The sequence below is a fragment of the Pangasianodon hypophthalmus genome, chromosome 10 (genome assembly GCF_027358585.1).
Source record: "Pangasianodon hypophthalmus isolate fPanHyp1 chromosome 10, fPanHyp1.pri, whole genome shotgun sequence".
Taxonomy (NCBI): domain Eukaryota; kingdom Metazoa; phylum Chordata; class Actinopteri; order Siluriformes; family Pangasiidae; genus Pangasianodon; species Pangasianodon hypophthalmus.
In genome coordinates this window covers 8,364,571-8,376,909 of record NC_069719.1, presented here as the reverse complement: position 1 = coordinate 8,376,909, position 12,339 = coordinate 8,364,571, and the positions used below count along the sequence as shown (strand labels likewise).

General features: G+C 38.2%; 1 protein-coding gene across 3 annotated transcripts in view; it reads left to right on the top strand.

The window, feature by feature from the left end:
* LOC113545037 (zinc finger DHHC-type palmitoyltransferase 14) overlaps positions 1 to 12,339 on the top strand; it is a 56,600-nt gene that overhangs the window by 28,336 nt on the left and 15,925 nt on the right. For all 3 annotated transcript variants that reach the window (XM_053237594.1, XM_053237593.1, XM_034307771.2), the window contains exons 6-8: positions 3,743 to 3,791; positions 5,272 to 5,374; positions 6,907 to 7,016. In XM_053237594.1, coding sequence (XP_053093569.1) covers positions 3,743 to 3,791; positions 5,272 to 5,374; positions 6,907 to 7,016 — 262 coding nt within the window. The remainder of the gene's footprint in view (positions 1 to 3,742; positions 3,792 to 5,271; positions 5,375 to 6,906; positions 7,017 to 12,339) is intronic.

The following is a 12,339-nucleotide window of genomic DNA, read 5'->3' as shown; positions in this document are numbered from 1 at the left end:
CTTATAACTGTATGGCAATCGAATACATTTTTCTTATTATGCACTTTATTCATTTATAGTTACATTTAATGTAGTGGAACATCCTCGAGACAAGTTAGTTCCTGTTATTACTTACATTGTAGCAACTATAAACGGTTGTTCCTGTACCAGCCTCTCTTGTTCTCCCCCTCATGACGTTAATACGATTAAAAAATGCAGCTCTTTACCAAGAAACTCAGCATCCTCCATCTTGAAGACTTTAATGTGGAGGAAAACCTAAAGTTCCAGCTTTACCAAGTGTTCCAAAGTGCTGGAACTGGAGACTCCTTTCAAAAATCCTAAACAAACATCTTCTCACGGAAAACATCACCATATCAACAATTACACATGTTTTTAATCAGTTTTGAAGAGCATCTGTCATACAAGATTCTGTGTAAGTCATTACTATAGAAATCAGGGCTGGGCAATATGATGATATAATGTCAATATTGTGATAAATGTGTCACAATATGCATTTCGGAGTTATTGTGGATATCATGATATCTTATTATTTAATATCGTATTTAAATATCTGCAAACTGACTGGAAGCAGCTGCTGTGATTAACGAAATTGAATAATTTTTATATTTTATTTTTCTCTCTTTTTTAGAAGTTCAAAATAGTAAATGTGTTATAAAATTGTATAATGTAACTGTAGTATAAAATTAATTATAAACAATTATTCATTTTTATAATAGTTTTTTTAAATGCAAAACTAATATATTGCTGACCTGACACCTTGTGAAAACCTGTATATCGTGCTGCATATCGTGAATCGTATAAATGCCTTCGAGAACCGTGATACAATATTTTTATATTTGTATTATTTCTTAATATATATTTTTATATATATTAAAATATTATATATTTATATTGCCCACCCCTAGTAGAATCCTTTATCAGTTGGAACTAGTGCAGTAACATAAATCTGTGATTTAAATTACTGTTACAGGAAATATAATTATTGTTATAGTGCCGTGATTTGTGTAACAGTAATTGTATCTATATACATTATATATAAATTAAAAAAAAAAGTAAAATGATAATTTTTTTTACCTTTCTTTTTAGCAGTCAGAAACCGAAGAGCATTAAAACAACACAAGTATTTACACATACATTATTTAGTGCACGTTCGATGAGAGAAACAGTCTAACCATCACTAGTAAATTCAGAGATTGCTGAAGTCAGCAGCATAAACGATGAGAGCAGTAGTGGAATTCGATACCAGTACTGCCTCACTCGGCATCCATTCTTTTCTCTTTCCATTCTGTTTCCACTAATTATGACTTGATATGCGCTGCGTCAGGCTGCACACCGCCATATTAGAGCTTCACGGGAGGCAGTAATAAGCGTCCATACCGCCTTCGATGTGCACAAAAAGAGAATTGCTCCCTAGCTTAGCAGTACTTGTTTTATCACACCATATTGTTCATCGAGGCTGCTACCTCAAAACAATGTGTCAGATTTACGGAAGTGTGGTTGGGAACTCTCTCTCTCTCTCTCTCTCTCTCTCTCTCTCTCTCTCTCTCTCTCTCTCTCTCTCTGTGTGTGTGTGTGTGTGTGTGTGTGTGTGTGTGTGTGTGTGTGTGTGTGTGTGTGTGTGTGTGTGGCAGCTTCCTGACACACAACCTGCTTTAACCTTTTTTTTTTTTTTTTTTTTTTTTTTTTTAAATATGAGGTCGATTACAGCACTCTCCTTTGTAATGCCTCACATGCTGATCGCTGGCACCGTGCCACCGCAGAACACCTGGGTCCTGACTCTCAGCTGCTTATTAAAGCACGTCTCTGTAGCTGCCCTCATTATCCCACGACACTTGCCCCCCTCGTGAATAAAATACCATTCGTTTTAATTTAAAGACTCTGCAGAAGGACAAATTGTGGGTGTAGCTGAAAGGTACTTTTTTCATGAGCGCAGTGTGCATTTTAAATGAAAAATGGAACAGTAGTGATTTTAAAGCTCCAGGGAATCCAGACTGACGATTGCTTTCTAATGAGGTTAATGTTGGTATATGTATAAGTATATGTCCCTGCCACATAGTCAACTTCAGAAATGTTGGTGCCCTTGGAGCTATGAAAAAAATGTCTTTGTGGTTAATTGGCTTAAAGTTTGAAAATATGAGAGAAGTCAAACCGTTAATTTGAGTACATTTATTCGGAGGAAATTTAAAAAAATCCCTTATTAAAATATATATTTTTAGATTATTGACACTTCTGCATTTGGGACTTTGTGTAGCTTCCCTCTGCTGACAGAACAGAATAGCACATTATAGTCTCCTGCTATAATGCTTGATGAGATTTGAGAATACAGAGCAATCAAGAAACCACTCCTCAATACACAGTCTCTCTAGATTGTTCAGCGTCCTCTCATGTACTCTCCTCTCCTCCTCTCCTCTTCAGGTTTTCAACAGAGTTTAGGTCAGGGACCTGTGATGGCCATGTCTAAAGTTTGTTTCTGTCATCGTTAAATCAATTTTGTGTGGAATTGGATATACAGTATATGGCCAAAAATTGTAGACACGCTACCATCAAATCATATATGTACCAGATTTAGTCCCCCTTTCCTGTTATAATAACCTCCACTCTTCTTGGAAGGCTTTCTACTAGATTTTGTAGCATGGCTGATGGGATTTGCTCATTCAGCAACAAGAGCATTAGTGAGGTCAGTCACTGATGCCAGGCGAGGAGGCCTGGGGTGCAGTCAGCGTTCCAGTTCATCCCAAAGGTGTTCAGTGGTGTTGAGGTCAGGGTTCTGTGAAGGACACTCGAGTTCTTCCACACCAACCTTGGCAAACCATGACTTCATGGAGCTCACTTTGTGCACAGGGGCATTGTCATGCTGGAACAGGTTTGGGCCCCTTAGTTCCAATGAAGGGAAATTGTACTGCTACAGCATACAAAGACATCCTATACCATTTTGTGCTTCTAACTTTGTGGCAACCGTTTGGGGAAGGAACACACATGGTTGTGGTTGTCAGGTGTCCACATACTTTTGGCCGTATAGTGTATGTTTTCGATCATTGTCTTGCTGGATCCATCTATGACCCAGATTTGTTGTTTAAAATCTCCTGGGACTTCATGGAAAAACAGCCCACATCATAACGGATCCTCCACCATACCTAAAATGCTGATTATGTACTTTTCTGTATCATCGTAAACATTCTTCGTTTAATGCCACCTTGAGTGTTTGTTGCCAAAAAGCTCTTTTTTTGCTTACATTTGTGGTTAGGTGAAAGAAAAGGCTTCTTTTATTTTTAATATTTTACACTGATTTTATGGGGCTTCAAGTGACAGCACACAAGTAGAGTCTATGTGATTGCTGCTGACAAAAATGTGTCTGTGTGTTCCTGTCCTGGGAAAAAGAATGGGAAAAAGCTTATTCAGCACACTTACAAGGGAGTCTAAGGGCAGTTCGTTGAACTGCTTCAATTAAGGTTAAAAATACAAATCTATATAATGCAAATTCAGAAGTACAAGTGTTACAGTGGAGGCTTTAGGTGAAAGAAAGAGCTTAAGTAATAAATCGCTTTACATGAATACAAAAAAAAAAAATGTTTATTGACTAACCTAACAACTTCTATTATTAGTAACTTTTCATTTTCATTACAGGGAAACATGGCAAAATTTATCTCTGTAGTAATTGCAGATGCAGATATGGATTAAGATTAGGTTGAAATCTGCATTGCCTTGGGTTTTAAACCAGATCTCATCTTTTCTCTCTTGACAGAATCCCACAGAAACGGGTTCCTCAGCGCACTCAAAGACAGTCCTGCCAGATATCCTTTTTTCAGCATAACGATCCATTTTGGTTGTCATTTATTTGTCGTTTTAGTGAGTCTGACAGCTACCTTGGCTACGTAGTAAATGCTGGTTTCAGAGTTTAAACTACTTCTTTGTTGCATTGTAATTGAACAGAGCCTTGTTCTGGCTACAGCATAGTTTATAACACGTCTCTCCACCTTTTCTGCCTGCCAAGCTGTTGTACCTGCAAATTCACGTTCCATGTGTCAGAATGCGAAGTGGCCCAACTTTCTGAATTTCTCAGCTTTAGGATTACCTATGAATAGGCACCATATATCTTGGGTCTTTATGGTTCTTGTCATGAGCTATAAGCATTTCAAATAGTAGTTTAAAAGGTGGTTTAGTAGCTACATTGAAAATACCAGCATTGCTTGTGAGAGCTCAGTGAAGAATTCTTCTCTACCATCAAAAGGACAGGTCATGTAAAGTATCTGTCATGAAAGCAGAGTGTGTTTGTGTTGTAAATGCCACAGCAGAGTCAGATAAAGGCTCTCTGTTTATGTTATCAGTCAATAACAGTGTTGGATAGAAAGCGGGCTGAAAGGAGTACCTGTCACCAATCCACCATTTTGTGATAGATGGAGAGTCTATGAGAAGTACTGTGTATTATAACCACTTAATATTCAAACTGATTTTTAAATTACTTGATCTACATGCAAAATGGCTACTACATGCAAAAAGCCCCTCAGAAGAGCACAGAAACTACCAGACATGGCTCCTGAGGACCCTCAACCTACAAATGCATCATCTTTACCTAAGGCTAGAAAAAGCCAAGGTCAGCAAGCATCTAGTAAAATTCTACAGTGTTATAGATTAATAATTATTTATTTTACCAACAGTAATCACCAACAGTCATTTCAACCATATACAGCCAGTTAGTACATAGTGAAACGAAACAACGTTTCTCCAGGACCAAGGTGCTATGTAAGACAAACACAGAACAACACAGAACTACAAGGGACTACATAAATTTACGTAAAAGACGTAAGAACCACATAGAAATATTTAAGGTTGTCCGATATGCAAATGGTTTTCTATTCACTATTTATGCTCAATACATAGGGTGCAACCTAATGGAGTTTCCCCCAGTAGAATACCCTCTGAGATTCAACCACAGAAAAGGAGTGACTCTAATAAGGGCACATTAGAAAATTTGAACTATTTACATGTAATATCTGAGCAGGTTTAGATTTTTTATTTAAGATTCAACAAATTGCTTCTACTTCCACATTCGCACATTAGATTTAGTGTGAAATGAGAGTCTGTCAGCTTCACAGGTCAGTGTGTTAGCCAGGGAGTTATCAGATGTGCAGACTTGTCCACTCTGTCCTCACTGCGTGTGCATGCACAGCAATCTGTCAGTGATAATTAGGGCATAGTGCAACTTTCTAAGGTTCTAAGGCAACAATTTTCCCTTACATCTGCACTGAGGTTTTTTCCTTGACCCTTGTTTACTGTGCTGGAGGTTGTCGTGTGTTTTTTCTCCGTGTGGTCAATAGTGGGTCTCTCCGGCTTCCACACCTACCTAATTGGATCCAATCAGACCACAAATGAAGATGTAAGTAAAGAATGTGTGTGTTTTTATTGGAATTCATTGTATAAGACGTACATGACCGTGTTTAGCCAGCAGTTTTGCTTCACGTTGCCATGCAAATGTAAACCTCTTGGAAAAATAAAGCACAGGGAAACAAAATATAGGACTATATTCAGCCTCACTCTTATCTAGATTATTCAGTGGTTTCATGGAACTATTATGCCACAGTACTTTCTGCTGACTGTGAAGTACTGTTTCACACGTAACATCCGTGACACAAAAAAAATGTCACATCTATAATGCAAAAATGTCTCAGCCGTAATGCAAAAATGTCACATAACACAAAGATGTCATATCTGTAACGCAAAAATGTCTCAGCTGTAATGAAAAGACCTCACAGCCTTAACACAAAGATGTCACAGTCGTAACCCAAAAGTGTAACAGCTGTAACGAAAAAATGTCACATGCATAACGCAAAAGTGTAACAGCCGTATTGCAAAAATGTGACTTCCATAACACAAAGATGTCACATCCACAGAATACATTTTCCTCAGTCATGTATATACACCAAAGCAACAAATTCCTTTAAAGTTTTTTTAATTTTAGTTTATTTTTCTTATGATATATAGGTCTTTTAAATTTAGATCACTTTGGGTAGTTTGTTGAAAATGTATAGTCTCTGCCCATGTGATGCCCTTCACTCCATGTATCCTAAAGTCACTGATTACTTAAAGTCAGTGAGCCCAATGTCTTAAAGTGCATGTAGTCCATTAACTGTTGCATCCACAAGATTGTTTATGTAGCGGTCTTCAGTTGGATGAAGGTGTTCACACATGGCATATGATCTTGAATTCTATGCTCAACTGTCTAGCATACAGATTTTGTAATGGTTCAATCTACAGTGACTTCTTGAGAAGACTTTCACTTGCCATTTCCTACAATGGAAAATTCAGAGCACTACATAGAACACTATTATATTAGAGATTGAAGTAAATGATTTCCTTAGAAGGGATTGATCATAGCTCTGTGAAAGTAGTCTCCTTCCATCGCATAAGGTTAATAAAGTAACAGAATATAAACTTAACACATGACTATAGGAATATCTTTGGAAAACAATTACTCTGCTCTTTTTATTTGTAAAAATTCTGAGAAGTCTGAGAAAGGACGTTGCCATAGTAACCCACTGTATTTTTTGGAGAAGACTGAGGGTGCACATGAATCAGACCAAACAACACATTGTATTTTGGGTAGTTTGTGGCTGTTAGGGTACATTGTTTGTATACTAATTATCATTAGGTATTAAGAGATTAAAATAGTGCGCTGAATATTCTCACTACAAAACAACAGATTCTAAAAATAGTGCACTTTGAAGTGAATAGGGTATAGTTTTGAACACATCTTATTTTATATTGAGTCCTGTCTCTTTAGCCAAACACAAACATTTTTATAATCGTAAAATCTTACATGGTATATCCTTAAACTACCACGCTTTTAGACCCCCTTGTTCTCTCTTTCATTTTCTTTCTTAACGCTGACTGTGTTTCTGTTCTCTCTAGATTAAGGGGTCATGGTCATCAAAAAGAGGGAAAGATAACTACAACCCTTATAGCTATGGAAACATCTTCACAAACTGTTGTGCAGCCCTCTGTGGTCCTCTTCCACCCAGGTAAGTTACAGAAGCTCAGGTGTGGTTAATGTAACCTGACCTAGCATAATTACATCAATCCATTTCATTAACAATGTAAGTGATTCAGATTAGTCTGCAATAATGTAAATAATCTGTTGCATATTCTGGCAATTAGTTATCCAGTCAGGGATGGATTGGATGGTCCCAGAGTGCCTGGGACAAACAGATTTTGCATTACCTTACCTGACAGTAGAATGATTTTTACTAGGCAGGTTAATTAGCGTGTACAGATCTTTCTGAGATCAAGCACAACCGAGTATGTGCAAACACAAAGTGTTATGTGCTAGCATAATACACACAGTATGTCACCTTGCAGTTAAACATATATTGAGAAAAATACTTTGATTAATGTATTTCGCTAGCTAACTAGGTTGTCATATGTTGGCTACATTACATTAAGTTGGCTTCCACTTTTTAGCCAGGTCAGTTAAGTTTCAGTACATCCAAAAATGGGACTGAGCGACACACTGGAGCTTTTACTTGCCTGGGGGCTAGCTAATGAATTTATCATTTGTTCACTTCTGGAAGTACACTGTAAAGTATTTCACTGTAAAGACGCACACCCATATGTACTTCTTGAACATGTAATTCTAAAACCATGGGCATTATTATGGACTTGGTCCTCTCCCCATGCTGTTATAACAGTTTCCACTCTTCTAGATTTTGGAGCGTGGCTGTGAGGCTTGGTGCTCATTCAGCCACAAGCGCATTAGTGAAGTCAGATGTTGGGCAGATGTTGGGTGAGGAGGTCTGGGGTGCAGTCTGCATTCCAATTCATCTCAAAGATGTTCAATGGGGTTGAGATCAGGGCTCTGTGCAGGACACTGGAGTTCTTTCACTCCAACCTTAGCAAACCATGTCTTCATGAACCTCGCTTTGTGCACAGAGGCGTTGTCATGTTGAAACAGGTTTGGGCCCCTTAGTTCCAGGGGAATGTAAATCCCACAACATACAAAGACAATTATGTACTTCCTACTTTGTGGCAACAGTTTGGGGAAGACCCACATATGGGTGTGATGGTCCACAAACGTTTGGCCATACAGTGTGTATTGTGAAATGATACTGTAATTGTGAATTATACAGTCAGTACTTTCAAATACAGCTGAAGGTAGAACTGCTTGTTGTCTTCTTACTGAACACCTGCAATCTTGTGGTTTTGTCACTGAACGAGAGTTTCATGAATGTTTGGGGGGCAAATGGTGCACAATCCACTTCATTTTAACATAAACTGAGAGGAAATTATTTCATCTGATAAATACCCATCAGTATATACAGGTATTTTGGACGGTTTGGACAGTTTCTTGTGATTATACACTTGCAGGGAAAGAGTTGCTATGCCATTAAGGCTTCCATTTTGTTTAACAGAGAGATTAAATGCAGATGTTCTCCTTGGCTGTTGTGTTCTTAGCAAATATATTGTCTGGGCCTCATTTCAGTAATGCTAGTAAGTCTTTCCATCATTCATTTTAATGAGAAATCCTTCATATCTGACAGCTTATCTCAGTTGAGAAACAAGTCTATTTTCATCTGCTTTCACTGTCACCAAAGAGACAACACTCCTGTAGAGTCAGAGCGGCTGACAAAACCGTTCTCTCAGCTGTTTTGCTGTGCACAAAGGTTATTTCACATGTGCTGTGTGCTTAGCACTTATAGGTCACTCCTGCTCTGTGTGAAAGGTGTAGATTTCACAGTAGGGATTTATCATGTGAAGATTCGGTGTATCTATACGATTAAACTCGGGTCAGAGAGCTAGTAAATTTGAGAACATTTTATCAAACATGACTTGCTCCTTAAAATGATAGTTTACTCTGGTTATATTACAACTTTATCTAAATATTATGCCTATTATCTTTCAGAGTACGGCCATTAAATGACATTCACCTTCACACAGATTGTACATTGCAGCAATAGTAGTAGTCTCATGACTACAGCATGTTCTGTAAATCAGCAGACCAGCATTTCACACATTAATTAGTCGTTGTTTTGAGCTTTGGATTGGACCGTGGTGATTGTACGCTGTATTTTTTGTCCCTTCTAAATCAGGGTAACCACATAGAATCACCATGATCAGACATTAGCGAATTTGTTCACATTATGTCAGTAACCATAGCAAAACAGCTTCACACTTGACTCTGACAGACAGTTTTAGAGATATCCTTCTTGACGTTTTTTTTCACCAGTCAGTAAATTTGTTGTTGTATTTCACTGCACATTTTCTACCGCCTTTTTTTTAAAAAAAACTCTTTATATCTTCTGTAATGTAAGTGATAACAGGAAATTGTTTCCCGGACATTCCACAACATTAAATATAACTATAAACTAATAAAATATACCGCATCACGTTCTTTAGTAATCATTGTGAAATGGCTGTGATATAAGAGGAACGAAACAATTCGGAATGTCCCAATATTGGAAAAATAATTAACTTCTTACCACCCTGTCGTTGAGTATTTTTCCTATAACAGCACACCCCGTTGTTTTATTCTTGAATTAATGCTTGCTGAATGTACAAAGTTGGAACACTGGAAAAAAAAATTATGAGAACATTTTCTGAAAAACAATTTAAAACAAACCATCACATTGGTTTTAAAAATATTCTTGTATGTGATTGTAAGTGGTACAGTATTACAGTTATCATTACAGCCTACATGATAGGCATATCACATGCACACAATTCCACATCGGTGTGAAGATTGTCATCTCGGAGGGAACCACTTATCTGACTTTGATTTGCAAAACCTGCAAGAGCATGTTGAGCACCAATGCTGTTAGCGAAGAACAAGATACAGGAGCATCAAAACATTCAGACTCGAATCTGTGCTCATTTCCACACAACTTTTACAGTGAAGACTAGTGGTTCTGTCACTTACTGCCTCAGAAGCCTGCCTCATTCTAATAAAGCTACATCTGGATTACTGTACAACTGTCTGTTGTTCAAAGTGCTATATAAATAAAATAAATAAACTGAACTGAATGTTAGTATATTCTTATGTGGTGCAGTAGATGGAATTTGACCTGGGTGATCTGGTGACCTTCATGTGTGCTCCGTGCCTGAATGCTCTACGTGCTTTTCCTCATTTCCCATGACGTCGGCTTTACATCATTTTGCATACAGATAGTCCCTATCACTTCTTATCTCCACTTCAGCACAGCATTTCTAAAGTCCTGGCTTTCACTTTGTGCTCCTGAACTGTCACATATCTGTTAAAAGTCCACGGAAAGGATCATTTAGCAAGACCTGCCTGAACTGGCCTGGTTTCATATAGTACAAGTGGTGGATATATAAAATGTGGGCTATTTTTTTTGTGGTGTGTGCATGTCTGTGGACATGAGACAGAGAGAGAGATTAATTCTCAAAATAAATCCTGGCACGATTTCTAAAACACATACAGCATGATCCTGGCACATGTTTTGGCTCTGTACTGAAGCACAGTGGATTTGTATTGAGCAGTGACTTTGAGATTAAAGAATGTCAGGTTTATTTTCAGGTTATGTAAGTCTTTCTGTCTGTCTGTCTGTCCATATAGGAATCAGGGGTCTTTATGGTCTGTCCATTATAAAGTAGATTATAAAATTACATGGATTAAAGTTCTCCATCACTACAACTGATTTCAGTCATATCAGTCTTACAGCAGTCATCTTTGACACTGATGCATACTGTATAGTTAGCTGTAGAATTATTGGCACATTTTTGTGGTTAATCTGTTTACCTTCATAAAGAAAACATGAGAAACATAGAAATCTAATATTTAACTGAAGTAAATTTATGGCACCCCTGCAGTTACTGGCACCCCTGCGGTTAGTACTTAGCAATAATTCATGCAGAATTGTAACTCTCCCAATTTTGTCTCTACGCTCTACAAGCTAATCTCTGTGTGGCCAATTACAGAGCAGCACGCATGCTCTGTATGCACTTACCAGCCACTTTATTAGAAACACCTGTATACCTGCCTATTCATGCAATTATCCAATCAGCCAGTCATGTGACAGCAGTGCAACACATAAAATCATGCAGATACAGGTCAAGAGCTTCAGTTAACGTTCACATCAAACATCCACTGGACAGCTGAAGATTGTAGAAAGACCAGGAGATGTTTTTCCAATCTTCAGCTGTTTAGTTTGGGTGATCCTGAGCCCACTGTAGACTCAGATTCCTGTTCTTGGCTCACAGGAGTGGAACCCAGTGTGATCTTTTGCTGTTGTAGCCAATCCGACTCAAGGATCGATGTGTTGTGTGTTCTGAGCTGCTTTTCTGCTCACTGTGGTTGTAAAGAGTGGTTACTTGAGATATCATTGCCCACCTGTCAGCTTGAAACAGTCTGGTCCTCTCTCATCAACAAGGCGTTTCCGCCGACAGAACCACCACTTACTGGATGGTTTTTAGTTGTTTGCGCCATTCTGGGTAAATTCTAGAGACTGTTGTGTGTGAAAATCCCAGAAGATCAGCAGTTTCTGAAATACACAAACCAGCCCATCTGGCACCAACAACCATGCCAGGGTCAAAGTCACAGAGATCACATTCTTTCCCACTTCTGAGGTTTGATGTGAACATTAACTGAAGCAAGACCTGTATCTGCAGGATTTTATACCTTGTGCCGCTGTCACACGATTGGCTAATTGTATAATTGCATGAATGAATGAGCACCAAATTTTTTACTCAGTTTTACTCCCTGTAATTTTTCAGTACTTATATTAAATTCCCTCGATTAAAGTGAGACGTTTCTATTTGTAACCACATCCAACCCATTGCTACTGAACTTGATACATTAAACTTTCATGAAGCATAAACTAGACTGACTTAACCAGTTCCACCAGTGTATACACACACACACACACACACACACACACACACACACACACACACACACACACACACTCTCTCTCTCTCTCTCTCTCTCTCTCTCTCTCTCTCTCTCACTCTCACACACACACACACATTTATATATACTCTTGCCTTCAGTCATTTCAGACAGTGCACTTGGTTCAAGCTGTACCTTTTGGTGGCACTGCAACAATATGCACTGTACACCAATATGCTGAATATACACTAAACCCTTCTGTCCCAGTGTGATGCCAATTATAAATGATGTGATAGTCGAGTGACCTCTACATTTGTCAGGCATTCATTTAAAGTGGACTCAGTGGATAAACAGGATTTCAGTTGCTCATTAACCTTCTCTGCTCTGACCCCTCTGTGCCAGTCTCAAACCTCACCGTACACTCACGGATTGTTTGGCATGTTACTACAAGCCTGGTCTTTAATCCACACAGGTTTCTTTACAGATTTATTTTAGTGTTTGCA